This window comes from Dermochelys coriacea, chromosome 6 (assembly GCF_009764565.3).
Source record: "Dermochelys coriacea isolate rDerCor1 chromosome 6, rDerCor1.pri.v4, whole genome shotgun sequence".
Taxonomy (NCBI): Eukaryota; Metazoa; Chordata; order Testudines; family Dermochelyidae; genus Dermochelys; species Dermochelys coriacea.
Window position 1 is genome coordinate 66871331 of NC_050073.1, and position 16390 is coordinate 66887720.

At 40.1% G+C, this 16390-nt stretch overlaps 1 protein-coding gene across 1 annotated transcript in view; it reads left to right on the forward strand.

Annotated features, from left to right (window-relative positions):
* The window catches only part of INO80 (INO80 complex ATPase subunit), a 126829-nt gene extending 110813 nt beyond the window's left edge, over nucleotides 1–16016 (forward strand). Inside the window, exons 29-36 of the mRNA XM_038408051.2 lie at nucleotides 1788–1860; nucleotides 6628–6786; nucleotides 8065–8167; nucleotides 8712–8800; nucleotides 10158–10313; nucleotides 11600–11759; nucleotides 12604–12819; nucleotides 13936–16016. Of these exons, the coding sequence (XP_038263979.1) occupies nucleotides 1788–1860; nucleotides 6628–6786; nucleotides 8065–8167; nucleotides 8712–8800; nucleotides 10158–10313; nucleotides 11600–11759; nucleotides 12604–12819; nucleotides 13936–14153 (1174 nt within the window). The 3' untranslated portion in view covers nucleotides 14154–16016. The remainder of the gene's footprint in view (nucleotides 1–1787; nucleotides 1861–6627; nucleotides 6787–8064; nucleotides 8168–8711; nucleotides 8801–10157; nucleotides 10314–11599; nucleotides 11760–12603; nucleotides 12820–13935) is intronic.
* The last annotated feature ends 374 nt before the right edge of the window (nucleotides 16017–16390 follow it).

Genomic DNA, 16390 nt, shown 5'->3' on the forward strand with positions numbered 1-16390 from the left:
GTGCAGTATGTTTCATAGAAGGGCAAAAGAAATATACTATATATTCTTTTGGGCAGTAGGGCTCTACTTACCAATTTTGATGTTAAACTATAGGAACTGAATTATGTAGGACCAGTCCATTGTAATGAAGCAAAGTTTCTAAACCAGCCCTCTTAGGTTACACTAGCACAAAAAGAAGGGATATGGAGTCTACCTCACCTTATTACAGGGTTACATATTGTTGCATAACTTCATCTCCATCAATGCAAGTTATACCGACTATCTGTATTTATGTTTACTAACTCAGGTTCCCTCATGTAGTCATGGGATGCAACTTGCTAAATTGTTGCTGTGACAGTTAGTCCACAATCTGAGATGATGTGATGTTTATTGGTAAAACAACCCTTGTGAATGAATTGTTAGCCATTGAGAACAAGATCACTATCCTTTCACAGCAATAGGATTTATAAAATACTGTTGTTTTGCATCTTCCAAGGGATAAAAATACAGGTTCTAGAGTACAGGATGGTCTTTGTGCTGGCTTTGTCAGAGTGGAATTGCACTTTTGAAGGTGAAGCATGTGAACTCTTGGGTTTTGAAAATAAAACGAAGCATCAATGCCTTTGAGGCAGAAGGACTTAGAGGGATTGTGTGCTGTGTAGTGTCTATTAGGTAAGCCTCCCTGAGCAGGAATATTTGAAAAGGGCGAATGTGTGCAAACCTTAAAGAAAAGTGAGATGAAAATACACTACCTAATATTTAATTGATTCCAGCAGTCAAAACAGATTTCCAACTGGTTATGATCTCCTCTCTAGAATTTTAACACTTCTTCCTATGAGAAGTTCAGCAAATTATTTTTATTAATGAATAGAACATCTATAAAGAAAAATAATCATTTCAGCTAGAAATCCCTTTGATATAAAAGTCAGCCAGTCTAAACAAGAATTCCTATAAAAAGCTATTTAAATTCCCCATGTGCAGTATTTATTTGTGAGGAATAAGTCCAGGAAAAAGTCTGACTGAGACTAAAGGCTGTTCTGCAGGATGTCCTGGCAGGACACTGTTAACACACAACTATAGAACTATGATACGTTCATAAGGTCTATAGTAAAATCCCCCCTTACTCCCTTCCCTGTGACTTTTCCAGAAAACAATATGTGGACCTTTCAAAACTGCAGATTTCATGCATCATCCTGTTATTGATATCACATAAATAGTCATTCAGCTTCAAAATATTTTACAATAATTCACTACTGTAGCCCCACAACATTCTTGCAAAATAGATAATGTTATCTGCATTTTACAGATAAGGCAAATGAAGAAAACAGACTGTAGTTTGTAGCTAAAGGTCAGTGTCACAGCTAGGGCCAGAATTCAGGAGTTCTTAGATCCTAGATTTATGCTCAGGCGACCAGATGCCTTTTTCAAGCATTCTGCTATAACAGTATGAGCCAAGACAGCTGGAAAATCAGATTGTTCCTTTTATTAAAAAATAAAATAAAATAAAATTTGTTGGGACCTTGAAGAAAACATTCCATTTAGGAACCATTTTTTATCTATGTAATATTTTCTGAGTTCCTCTTCCTTTATTCTTTACCAGTAGATATTTATAGTTAGCACTGACCTGTGTTTTAACTCCCTTTCTTTCTGTCTGTCTCCACTCACCCCTTTTTCTCAGACCATCCAATGGGAGTTAGGTGCCTAAATACCTATAAAAACCTCCTGGAGGGGCTTTTCTAGTTTGTAATGTTTGTAATGATGACATCATAAACTAAGCAGATTTTTTTTTCTTCTCTTCCTGTCTGCAGGAATGATATCTTTGTGTTCCTGTTAAGCACAAGAGCTGGAGGATTGGGTATTAACCTCACAGCTGCAGATACGGTAGGTGGATAGTTTAGTATAGTAACACCAGATCTCAAGACTTATGTCTGTAGGTTAGTTAGCTTGCTGGTATTTTGGTTAATTTCAGTTGTAACTGTTCTCTTGCTTTATCCTGCCTTCACATATCCCAAACATCCTTTTCTCTCAAGCTTCCCTACCTTTCTCTTTCTCTATTCTGTAGCAAAACTGATAGTCTTGTCTGTCTGTGTGAAACTCTGAGCTGTCTCAGCCCTGGTTAGTTTTTAATATCACCATTCTTATCACAAAACTGCGTTATCTTATTGATTCCACTCATATCTGGGAAACATTACTGCAGTTTGTTGCATGTATGAGAAATAAAGGAACAGTTTGTAGACAATTGCCGACCTAAAGCATTGGCTTTGTGAGATCTTGGAGACAACCCTACCCCTGAGAGTTTTTAATGTCTGCTTTATGGGTGAACCTGGAATGTAACTGAATGACTCTGGGAGCTTACAAATAGCAGACAATACATTTTCACAATGGATTGTACTTTACGGCTGGACAGTTTAAACTTAAGCTTCAGTAGTAAAGGAATATGATAACCTACCTCAGCAAAATTATTACAGCACTATCCATTTTGAAAGCATTTGTGAAGTCTGAGAATGGGCGGAGCAGCCAATAAGCCAGGCTGTAGTACTTGTTGAATCTGTCAGTAGATTAGTACAACTCTGGCAATACAATTTAAGAATAATGGATCAACTTTCCATTTCATGTCTACACCATATCAGGCGGCTGTGTGTGAACTACTGCTGGATCACTTTAATTCACCTTTTAGGACTTTAAAATTGGCAGTTGTGGAGTTTCAGTGGCCTTTTTTCTGAGATGATGATAAAAATTAGTTCAATAAGCATATACTGCTAAAAGAGAAGTAGAATACAAGAGACATAATGTTGGCATTCAAGAGGGCATAGACTGAGTATCTTCAGTGCTATACAACTTACATGATAAATCAAAGAAAATGGAATTATTACTGGGGCTTTTCTCCACCAAGTATATGTACAGAAAGACATTTCAAGTGTCAAATAACCACTATAACTGAGAATCTTGCCAAAATCCAGCACGCAAGTGAGGTTAATAGGATTTAAAAAAGAATATACAATAAGCAAACTAAGAAATGAGCATAGTGGTCTCTTTAATTAACATAGTGAGCACACTTTGATCTTTCCAAGCAACAGTTGGGACTTGCCTGGCTGTACAGCATTTTTTCAATGAAATACATTAAAAACTTGTTCTGGTGTTTTATCTTTTGTTTGTTCTTTCAGTCTGATAAACTTAAGTTTTATAACGTCTGTTAAGTATCTGTTTGAGACTAACTTTAGTAAATAATGTATGGAATTGAAATTATTAAAGGCATTACATTTTAAATGGATGAAAGGAACTATATTTTTATATTATAATTAACCAATGGAATTTGCTGCTACAGGATCTTAAGTTTCCAAAAAAGTGACACTTTAAAAAAAAATAAATAAATAAAAAGTAAGAACACAATTATAAATTAAAAACATTTCTTCTTCCACCTACCCATGGTATAATATTGTCCAATTATGTAGGTGAATGGCAGAGGAGAGGTATCTTCTGTTGAAGCATCTGTCATTAACTGCTGAGACAGGATATTGGACCATATGAATCATTGATCTATTCCAATGCTTGTAATCTTTTTAGTTTGTGTATGCTTAGATTTGACAGCAAGTAAGACTGTGGCTCTTGGTCTCAGAAAGGCAGCAGGCTTCTGAACCTAAAATCTCCATGCCCTCTCGTTTTTTCAACCAGTCTGTCCCCATTTCAGCCTCTTAAAGAAATGAGAACAAAGCAAGCACCCACAGGGTTACCTGTACAAACAAAGATGGATAGATGTCATAGACTTTCACGTTGTTTGGTATAACCAGCATATTTCTTAATTTGGGGTATTTTGAACTGGAATTTTGAGATTTATAGGTAGATACGAATAAGGTTTTTAGTCATGATAAAATTAAGCAAAAATTCTTGGAACAGTCACAGTAAAAATGTACTACAAAATCAGAGTATGGTGGGGGAAGAGGCCGAAGCCCGAGAGGGCTGGGGCGCGGACAGCCCGAACCCCACCGCCACTGGGAGCTGATGGCCCGAGCCCTACTGCTGCCTGGGGCTGGAGTTGACAGTCTGAGCTGAAGAAGTCATGGAGGTCTGTTAAAGTCATAGAATCCGTGACCTCCATGACCAAATTGTATCTTTGCTGATAGAATACTCTCTTGCTACGGTTACAGTGTTATTCTTCTAAAACATGAAAGGGCTTGCATTGTGAAATTAAGAATGGTTAACCTAGATTTTCTGCAACTTTATTCTGTTACACTAAGGATTTATTTGGGAGATTCCAAAGTTGCCATGTCCTTTGCATATTTCAAAGGCCAAAGAAGAGGCTGTATATCAACAGAAGCTCAAACAGCTTCACATGACTTGAAAACGAGGACTTCTTGCCTGGTTTTTTTGAGTCCATTTAATCTGCTTTTCTTTTGGGTTTATTGAAGATACTGTCTTCTGAATTTGAATTAGGGCAACTATATTTTGATATACAAAATACTTTCTCTGAATAGTCATATTTACTCCTCTAAATGTACAAATCCATTTATCCTTTGCATGTTGGTCAAATCTTTTCTGCTACTTGGATGATGGTAGCTACTGCTAGTGTTCTGGGCAAACCTTGATAGGCAACTTTGTGACAGATGTTTCTGCTCCCACCTAAGAGACAGACAGCTCTGGAGTACCTGCTCTCTCCACTATTTTAAATCAAAAGCCCGCTGAAATTCTTCTAGTACTTTTTGCGCCCCCCCCCTTTAGGCTATTCTTTGTTTTCTCTCACCTTCCCCCACAGCATAGAGGTGTTTTCTCTATCTAGGGAACTCTGCAACTAGCCAGTGCAAGAGGATGGCACAAGCAGAAAGTGCACAGTGCAGGGGACCCCTTCTCCTAGAGCCCAAAAAGTCTCTTGTCCTCTTAGGTATCCCATATTTATAGGGCTCTGCATAACCTTAAATATGTTGTATCCCTGTAACATCTTTGGTCTCTAGATAGGGGCCAAACTCTTCAACAACAGAAAGCCATACGATCCGCATCAGCCCCCAAACCTGACAATCAGGAAGAAAGCATTGCTCCCAGATTCAGCATGGCTCTCAAGTCAGCATCAGAAGACCAACAGTAGTACGTGCACTTTTCAAAGAAAAACAAGAAGACTGGCAAGCAAGACAAACCTTCCTCCTACAAGAGAAAATTATTTTGGGGCTCCTCTCTTGTAGTAGATATATGGGGAAGCAAACCTTCTGCTTCTGTACCTGCAGTGACTTGGTCAGCATTTCTGGTCTTCCTGTTCCTGTGCAAGAACTCTTCCAATCCCCTTGTGCCTCCCCCTCCCCCCAGTGCAGTTGGAAGGTTATACTAATGGGTCAGCGGGCAGGCACTGCCCCTAAAATATAAGGGTCCCATGTGACGCCCCATCAACCAACAATTATATTAAAAAAAAAAAAGCCAAGAGTAACTTTAAAATGACCAAAAAGAAAGCAGTTAAAGTCACTGTTTTTCCCTATCAGAGTTCACCAGTATTTTTCTTTTGAATGGGATGCCTGAAAATGTAGTAAGACCGGGATAGCAAAGAAAACACTCAGGAAACTACTTCATGAAGTCAGAATCCTCCTTGGATACCTTGCCCCATGAGATTGGGAGCTTTCCAATTGGGAGAAACCAGAAGCTGACTCCCAGGTCAGGTCATTTGCCCACAAATACTTCAATACCATGTGAAATAGGTGATCCTAGCACTGAGCCTGCATTAGATTCCTGATTACAGCAAGGGAGAACTGAAACACTCCATGCAGAAAAGGATTCCAGTATAAATTCAGAAAATAGCCAGGACTCTTCTTGTATGTATCAGCAATAATGAGATAATTGGATAAGAACAAGACCAGTACATGAAACATAGACACATCAACAGACCATTTATGAAGCACTAAGGATTCTAAAAGAAGAATCAATTTCATATGGAAGTGCTTTAAACTGAAACAGCTGTTGTAGCAGTAGAGTTGAAAAACCAACCAACTGAGACTTTATCTGAAGAAAAATAGGAGAGCTTCTGCAGTCTTGCATATAAGCTATGTTAGTTCTGGGTTTCCTTAATGTTTGGAGTGCTTCACTTTTCAATCTTAATTTTTTTTAATTTCTGTTTTGTATGGTATATGTATGTAAAGTATTTTGGGATAAAAATGGAATATAAATTTAAGATGGCAGTTGATGTTTGTGATATGAGCACCAAAAGATTTTTTTTTTCTAATTTGAGAGAAGAAATTGTTCTTGTACAGAAACCCTTTACATGAACAGCTCACTCACTTAGAATGAATTTTTCCAAGCAAATCACACAGCCTCTAAAAATGGGTTTTATAATATAGATGGTCCCAGACAACTCTTATATTTTGCATTGTAATAAACTTGAGAAATCTGTTCATCCAAGCAAAATATATCAAGGTAGATAGGACTTCCTCAGTTGTTCCATAGGATTCCAAACACTAATGGTAATCACCAATATGGAAGCACCTGAAGAGCAGTGCAAAGGATTTTACAATCCTGTACCATGGAAGGCTTCGTGGGACTTTAGTCTGCAGTTAGCAAGTGTAGCAGAATAAAGTTCCCACAGTGGCAGGTTATTTTCTTTTCTCAATACATACATTTAAATGCAAATTCTAGTAATTTTAAGCCTGTATGTTCTTCTCTGATGTTTCTATGCAGGTAATTTTCTACGACAGTGACTGGAATCCAACAGTGGACCAGCAGGCCATGGACCGGGCACACAGACTGGGTCAGACGAAACAGGTCACTGTTTACCGATTGATTTGTAAAGGCACCATTGAGGAGCGCATCTTGCAGAGGGCAAAAGAGAAGAGTGAGGTAGGAATGAAGAAGCCATCTGGAACAAGAGTGGGGTAGAGTAGATAGCAGAGAGTTCAACTGTGGAATTGCTCTGAGAAGTAGAATAGTCTCTTCAGACATGCAGATACCCACATGGGTATCTCTATGCTACAGGGAAAAAAAATAGTATCCATATTATAACAGGGTAGTTGACCTGTGTAATGTGGACAGAGCCCAGGTGGTATCGTGTCATGTGGTTAAAAAAAAGCCCACTGTTCTTGCTGAAAATGCCTGAGCCCAGTTTAAACTAAAGTTTACGCTGTTGTTAATCTAGGAATTCCAGTTTTTCTGGCGTAGACAAAACCATCATGGCACACCCACCACTAAATTCTCCAAAACTAAACCAATCTGCCTACAGTTTCAAATATCTGATCTTATCTTATTAAATATATGTAGAATTTTTTCAGAAAGTTTTGACAAAAAACAGACAGGGTCTATTTAAGATATGAAGGTTCCCAAAAGTGCTCAGATCTTGCAGAATCAAGCAGTAAATGCTTTAAAACTTAAGCCTCACGACATCTTCAGGGAGCACATCAATACTTGCAAAAATTGGGTGCACAATTAACCATTATTAGCGGTAGCAGCATTGAAAGTTGTATTGCCGACAGGGCTCAGGAATTGTAACGTCTTTCCTCTGGATTAGACTTTGACTACATTAGAGCCTTCAATCAACTGTGCTTTGGTTGGTTGTATTGCAGCAATTGATGCATCGCTAATTGAGTGCATCCACATTGCCCACCCTGAATCGGTGTATGTTTTCCCCTGTGCATGCAGATTAGGGCTGCCTAACATCGAGTGTGTCGGGAGGTGGCTGTCTTCTTTGACAGTTGACAAATACTCCTGATCTTTTTATAGTATCCTTCCACAGTTACCACCCGTGATGACTTGTGCGTCTGATTTTTGTCAGTGTAGATCCACCCAGAGAGGTTAAGGGACTTGGTCATGTCCACAAATTGAATTGTTGTCAAATCTAGGGTTTAGAACCCAGGCCTCCTAAAACCGTAAACCACACAGCCTCCCACATAAGTCACTTGAAAAAAAGGGATAGTAATACTTACCTTTCTCACAGGGAGGCTGAGGATTATTAATATTTGTTCAGTACTGAGTTAAATTTTGCTTCTGGGTTTATCAGGACAGAATAATCACAAACTTTTTTCCTGACTTTCAACCTTTTAACTAGCACCTTTTCCTGGTTAGTATTTAGTAAAGAGAAAATAAAATAGCTGGTTTCTCTGTTTATATTTTCTTTACTTTTAGATCCAGCGGATGGTGATTTCAGGTGGCAATTTCAAACCAGACACCTTGAAACCCAAAGAAGTGGTCAGCCTTCTGCTGGATGATGAGGAACTTGAGAAGAAATGTATGTGCAGTGCACGTTGTTCTCCTTCTCCTTCTGTCCTGTGCTTCACTGGTTTAGAAATCTTTCCTCTCATCCCCTACAAACACATGCACTGTAGATAACCCTTTCTATCACTATTGAGTAAAATGAGTGTGAGGTATGTGATGGTGCGGTATAAAGTTTTTACTGTCGCTTTTTTAGGATCACCACATTATTCATGAATGACAAAGCTTTGGCAGAATTATGAAGATTATTCCAAATAAATGCTAATAAGAACTTTATATTTCAGCACACGTTTGGATGTACAATATAGATGCACATTTTGATATCACTTGAGAGAAGAGTTTCCCAATAAGGCTTTTACTTTTCTGATTTCAGGGAATTTGAATCTAGCATTACTCTTTAGGGACTTTCAGTGTGTTAGTGTAACATTGCTGGATTTTATCCAAGGTGTTTTCTAAAACCGGAGTCTTTTGTGAGATAAAGAATATTTATACAGGGATAGGAAATAGCTTTGAGAAACTGATTCTTACGTTATGCTTTTGCTACCTTTGTTTCCTGACAGTGCGTCAGCGTCAGGAAGAGAAGCGGCAGCAGGAGGAGACAAATCGTGTGAAAGAGCGTAAACGAAAGAGGGAAAAGTATGCTGAAAAGGTACTTTGATGCAAGGATTGTGGTGGAGAAGAGCCTGAAAGGCTTTAAGCAGGGGTTCTCACTATTACACAGTATGGTCCAGGTATTTATATTAAGATGATCTCATGGACATCCTCTTCTCCCATTCCCTATTATGTAACAGCCCTGTGGCAACTACAGCAATTGCTTACATATAAAAGTAATATTAGGAAAATATGTAATTTATCTTTTACTTGTATCTTTATCTGCCTTTTAATGCAACTTGCAGCTTGGAAATAATGAAACGCTATGCGTTTATACAGCTCTCTGAACCACCAGTGATCCACAGAGCAATTTGGAACCCCCTAGTTTAAAGAACTAAATGGCATAATACTTTTCTGTTTTCATAGTTCATAAATCAGAGGCTTATTGGTGCTGTCATCTTATCAGATTTTGTCCTGGGAGTACTTGTTGCACCTTGGAGACTAACAAATTTATTTGAGCATAAGCTTTCGTGAGCTACAGCTTACTTCATCTGATGCATCTGATGTAGTGAGCTGTAGCTCACGAAAGCTTATGCTCAAATAAATTTGTTAATCTCTAAGGTGCCACAAGTACTCCTTTTCTTTTTGCGAATACAGACTAACATGGCTGCTACTCTGAAACCTGTTCTGGGAGTGTACAAATGGAATGTAAATTCAATACCAGTAAGATCTCACTATCTGAATGGCTTAATGAGAGGGGAAACAGAAATTTGTAAAATCAGAATTTCATTTGATGGCTATTTGGATTTGCATAGTCTGAATTTAAGATATTGGAAATTGGATAATCAGTGTTTATAAGAAAGCATTTCATGCTCACTTTTTAACAAAAAATTGAAATCAAAATCCTCTAACTCAGTGATTCTCAAACTTTTGTACTGGTGACCCCTTTCACATAGCCAGCCTCTGAGTGCGACCCCCCCCCCCATGAATTAAAAACACTTTTTTATATATTTAACACCATTATAAATGCTAGAGGCAAAGCAGGCTTTGGGTTGGAGGCTGACCCCCCTGGTGACCCCCCAAGTAATAACTTCACGACCCCCTGAGGGGTCCCAACCCTCAGTTTGAGAACCCCTGCTCTAACTCTTCAGTAGCGGAAATGCTGATAAGTCATTCAAGCCATTTTAAAAAACCTTACTAAATCTAATGTAGGAGCTCCTGATGCATCTGGTGCCATGTCCTCCAAAAAAAAAAAAAAAAAAAAATCCCAAAACGCCTTATTGGTAAATGCCATGCATGGCCTTTATCTTGTTATATTGCACAGGATGGTAGGCTTCCCAGTTTACTTGCCCCATTTTTTCTTCCTTAATGTGTTTTCAGTCCCTGTATTATTGGTTTGTTTTGCTTATCTGCAGAAGAAAAAGGAAGATGAGTTGGATGGCAAGAGAAGGAAAGAAGGCATGAACCTGGTGATCCCATTTGTTCCCTCTGCTGATAACTCCAACCTTTCTGCTGATGGGGATGACTCGTTCATTAGCGTAGACTCTGCCATGCCCAGCCCCTTCAGTGAGGTAAGACTGTCTTTAAACCATCTCCCATGCCACCTTAGTCTTGTGGTTTTTAGGACTCTTGCTTTCTGCCCTCTAGTTAGAGTGGAACCTGTGTTCTATTAGGGACCCAGAGATGTCTTAACCTAATATTGACCCATAGAGTTCAAACCAGTCTGTCTAAAATGTAGAAGCTAAAATAATCTTCCCCTTCTGCTGCTCTGATGATGTCACCTCAAACCTAATCATTGTGTCTCTTTCACTGACTTCCTGTCTCTTTCTACAACAAGCCCTTCCTCTTCACCTTCAGACTCTGCATAGCTCCACTCCTGCTTGCATTCCAGTTTGTTTCCATCTAATCTCCCCTTTAGGATGATCAGATGTCCTGATTTTATAGGGACAGTCCCTATTTGGGGGGCTTTTTCTTATATAGGCACCAATTACCCCCACCCCATCCCGATTTTTTACACTTACTATCTTGTCACCCTACTCTCCTTCCTCTTCTTTATTTTCTCTTCATATTTGTGATGTTGTGTCTTTTTTTTCTTATCACCACTTCCCATGCCTGGAACAGTCTCTCTTTTTGTGAACCAAGCAACTTCCCTTTCTTCCTTCAAATACCTCCTCAAAGCTCAGTTTCTTTGTCTAATCATGCAGCGCTAGTCTCTCCTAGAACTCTTTCTTCTCCCTCAAGTGCTTCTGATCCTTAATTGTTGTGTTCTCTAATTTAAACACATACCTCACAGGACAGATCTTGTCTTCCTTCATGTTTTTAAAGAGCCATGGTCTTCTATAGTACTAAATAAATATTATTGCTTTTATACAAGGTTGAGTTAATTAAGATCCTTCACTCATTACTAAAAGATTTTGATTAGCAGTAGTGGTGAAGCAGAGAACAGGATTCTCAACCTTTCTCCTTCTGAAGTGGGTGCTCTCCTGAGGGTAATCTGCATGGGAATCAACAAGTGAATGAAGAGGAAAGAAAGGTTCTCTTTGGGTCTCTGCCAAATCCCTGAATCTCCCATTTTTAAAGTTAGCATATATTTTAGTTCAGAGTTGAACATTAAACATGGGCTGGAGAGAGAATTTAATTTTGCACTGTGTGTAAGTAGAGGACATGGTGTGGTGAGACAGGATATATATCGTGTTTCCAGTCTTGCACTGAGAGAGCGCCTAGGCTAGCTGTCATTTAATTGCCTGGGAGTTAAATGCTCTTTAATCTAGTTGCACCTTTTCTGAAATTCTTTGTATGTTTTTACCCTTGCTGTAAATAAGCTGATGTAAATAAGTTTTGTCTCTGTGCTGTCTAGATCTCCATCAGCAGTGAGTTGCATATGGGGTCTATCCCTCCTGATGAAAGTAGCAGTGACATGCTGGTGATTGTGGATGATCCAGCCTCTTCAGCACCACAGTCGAGGGCCACAAACTCTCCTGCTTCCATCACTGGCTCAGTCTCAGATACCATGAATGGTCAGTACTCTTCACTTACCCTAATACTTAAAAGGAGTAGCCTGGACTTCTGTATATTTACATAGTATAGCCGTTTTACCCCCACTTTACACCTGCCTTGTAGGATTTAGTGAGGGGTGAAAAGGTCTAAGAAAAAGAGTTCCTTCTCATTATGAATTTTTTCCAGCTTTGGCAGATAGTTTCATCTACTGATGTATTCAATCATCCATCACGCTTTACCATTCCCATGATATTCAATACAAGCATTGTTTGCTCCTGTGAAGGAAAGGTCCATTCCCCTTTTTGCAATGTGTACATATCCGCAAAGCTCATTGCTATTACTAGACAGCTATGTAAAGAAGTAGAATCCTCCATAGGACCATTCAGTTATATGTCTAAGCTTTTCCCGGAGCTCACTGTGGAGCCCAGGGACAGGTTCTGTATTGCCTACCTTTCTGTTGTATGATTGAGCCAGCTGTAATTGCATGACATTAGCTAGACATAATTCTAGATTCCAAAATAATTATTGCCCTAGTTTTTGATGGGTTAATTTACAGATAGCAAATGGAAGAGCCAGAGTATCTCCAAATAAGAGTGTTTTTATCCTGAGATATTAAAGGAGAGTTCTCCCCTGGATTTAGGAGCGGGGCTCAGAGTCATGACAGCTAATTGGAGTTAGTGAGGTGTGACTAATTAGAGAAAATTGAGGAACAAAACTTGTGTATTTGTTTTTTCTTGGGGGTTGATGGCTTAGTTACTAGCAGGCTGATGTAGATATCAGGTATGTGTGAAGTTGAATTTAGCTCATGAGTCACCTTGTGTATTACAGCAACTAATATTTTCATCTCCTCCTTCGTTGTTTAAGGAATTTCAATCCAAGATGCACCTGTCACAGGGAGAGGTAATTCAGGTAGAAGCCGGGGTCGCCCTAAAGGTTCAGGCAGTGGATCCAAAGGCACAGGGAAAGGCCGAAGCCGGAAGTCAACAGCGGGAAGTGCTGCTGCAATGGCAGGTGCCAAAGCAGGGGCAGCGGCGGCCTCTGCAGCCGCATATGCAGCATATGGGTACAATGTGTCTAAAGGTAAGGGAGACTGTTACATAGAGCAAATTCAACCATATTTTGACGTGAGACTGTTCAGATATCCCGCCAGGGAACAGGAATTGCATTACAGCATCTCTAGAGTCTTGCCTTCTTTCTCATTGCGATTCAGTCATGTAACTGTACTGAATGGCATGTAATATGATGTCATAACATTGTGATAGTACAGCAAGTTCCACCACCCCAGTGCAGGGGAAGTAAGAGATTGGGAGCAATACCTTGAACTCCCGTCTAGGTTTTTGATCTCATGTATTATAGGCAAAAGTCTTGCTTATTCTTGGATTACGTAGCACTTCATGCATTTCCTTCCTCACACTCATTTTTTCTCTCTCAGGGCTTGTCTACACTATCCTCTGGATCGGCAGGCAGCAATCGATCCAGCGGTGGTCAGTTTATCGTGTCTAGTATAGATGCGATAAATCAACTGCTGAGCGTTCTCCCATCAACTCCAGTACTCCACCAGAACGAGAAGTGCAAGTGGAGTAGACGGGAGAGCGTTAGCTGTTGACTTACTGCAGTGAAGACACCGCAGTAAGTAGATCTAAGTACGTTGACTTCAGCTACGCTAGTCACGTAGCTGAAGTTGCGTATCTTAGATCGACCCTGTATGGTAGTGTAGACAAGCCTCAGTGAAATGGGATTTTGTTCAGTAAGATTGCACAGCGCTGCTTACCACTAAAACATGGCTGTTACTGTTCTTTGTGGTTGTCACGTGGTCGCCCTGTAGCTATAGCTGTAGAGCCAGAACTTCAGCTGTTTGAATTGACGTAACTCCATTGAAATCAGTTGGTGCTACAGTGATTCACGTCTGCTGAGGACCTGGCAAAGTGGTGTATACCAGATGGGCTATGGCTCCCTCTTAGATCTCTCTCCCTTATGTGATCAACAGGCTCAGACAATTCATAAGCATCAGGTGGTCAGTGAAAGCTAGTTGGATTAAAGAGCACAAATTAGGGGTCCGTTAATATATTCCTATAACGTAAATGCAAGTCATAGAAGTTAAATGTTGTGTTTTGCTGACAAGCCACAGTTTGTGAATGGTGTGTTCACGTGGAATCTTTTTTTTTTTTCTTATTATTATTATTACCCTGTTGCTAGGTATGTCTGCAAGCAGCCCTCTCCAGACATCAATAATTCGGCCTTCCGGACTTGCAGACTTTGGACCTTCAAGCGCCTCTTCTCCTTTGAGTTCCCCCTTGAGCAAAGGCAACAGTGTTTGTGGGACCCCAAAAAGCTTAAATGTGACGAGCACTATGATACCAGAAACCCCAGTTCGGAAACAAAGCAAAGGAGCCCACACCTCGGGTGGGCGGTAGTAAATTTGAGCCCTGGAGCTTATCTTAACTGTATTGGCTTTCAAAGTAGCCCACCCTGCCAGCAGAAGGCATGCAGAGAATGCCTGTTGCCATCCCACACGTATGTGAAAAGAAAATCACAGCACAATGGGGATGGGTGGTTTACGTGAGCACTTTGATTACGTGTATCCAAAAAAATTACTTTTGCAGATTCTGTGATGAGTATGGATAAGGAGTGGGGTTAACTGAGAACGTTGCAGATTAGTTTTTCAATTAAGATTTACTGACACATCCCTCAAGCGTGCTGTGAGAGAGACCCTGCAGTTATTTGTGTTTCTGGACACGCCAGTGTACTGTCCTTCCTCTTCTTTCAGCTTCAGATGGAGTTCAGCTCCATTCTTATTCTAAGAAATCACTATCTGAACTCGGAGGGTATTCTGTGAAGTCAGAGAAACCCTCTGCACTGAGGACCTGACAGTGCATTTGAGGGTGTGCCCATCCAGGGGAGCTGGGTGGTTGAATAGTCCGGCTTCTCTAGTGTGAATCAGTAGTGAATCTAGGGATTCTATGAAGGATTATATGAAGACCTTGATTTCAAGGCTACGGGAAACAAATCTCACACAGTTTCCAGAGTCTGGACTGTTGTCAGTGCTATGCTTTTGAATCTGTTGTAAACAGCTGGCAGTAGCTGGAACCACAGTTGGACAAAGTATGCCTATTTAATGTTGCTGTGTCTGCTTCACAGAGAAAAAGAAGCTGCAAGTAACTGGTTTACATTTCAAAGCCCAGGTCTGTTAGCATTGAGCATTCGCTGTGTTGGATTTAACAGTGATCTCTCTCATTCTGAGCTATGCTGAGCTCTTAAAGGTGTAGGAACCATCAGGCTTTGCTTGCGTATGTTTCAGGAAGAGGGAATGCTGATGTGTAGGGGGGGAGAAGTTCATTGCTATTCCTCTCATTGTGCAATAGCAGAACTTGTTGACATTGCCTTTGGGTACCGCAGCTTGCCATGCCACAAAGGGAGCAATGGGGAACTTTACTGAAACAAGGAGTGTGCCAGTCAACTCCCTGGGAAAAATGACGTCCCCTATTCCAAGCCACCTACACAGTATGTTCTTCCAGCATGTTTCCCATTTGTCAGTGATTGTCTCACACAGCAACTTGGCTGAGTGCATTACAATGTGCAGGCACTAGTAGCCAAGCCCCATAAGACTTATAGAAGCCATTAAAGAGAACAGGAGTGCTGTCAATGCCACTCTGTGTCCTCATTCTCTCAGATTTCTCTTTCCCCATCCTAAATGCACAAACCTCTCTATAGCCCCTCACTTGGCTGTAAGTGTTGTCTGCATTGCACTGAGACAAAGGTGGGGTGGGGGAGGAGCAGTTCTCCTGTCAGGCTCATTGAAATCAAATGGTTGTACTACTGGGGCACTTTCATCCCGAGAGAGAGAGAGAGAAACAAGTTATGAGTTACAGGTCTCTGCTGTGACAGCAGACGATGATTTTTTTTTTCATCCCCAAACCCCTTGCCTGGCATCTCACAGTGTGAAGCAAGTGCTTCTTGTGGGCTCTGCCTCAAATTTGCACACCTGAAAATAGCGGAACTGAGTTTAGTTAGATTGATTTTTAAACAGATTTGTAGGGGATAATTGGGGGGGAGATGTCACTTAAATTAAATCATGAAGACTTCCCCCTTCCCCTCATATTCACATGTATATATGATATTTAGAGGGAATCAGAAAAATGCCAAGCCTTTTTTCTCTTTGAATGTGCTGTCTATTTTTATAACTGAACTTGTATATATGTATAAAAAGAGACACATCTTTCTTTTACTAATTGGAGAAGAAAATCTTAAATAAATGCAGTGAGATAATTTTATGTAAATCAGAGTCTCTGTGGTTTGTACTCATGTAGCCATATGAATGGGATGGGGTGAGGTGTGTGGGAGTGTACATCTGTGGGGATGTGTAAGCGTGCATAGGCTTTGGAATCGGGAGGTCTATGTGTTCTACCCTCTGAGCAATAGTGCACTCTAATTATTTTCCACTGTTATCGTTGTCCAATTAATTTACTGGATATGTACATTTTATATAACTAAGCAACCTACTATTTGCAGTGCAGAGAGAACATGTACAGTACACTCCAGGATACAGTAACTCCTCGCTTAATGTTGTTATATTTCTGAAAAATGCAACTTTAAGCGAAACAATGTTAAGCGAACCCAATTTGCCCATAAGAATTAATGTAAACACCGGGGG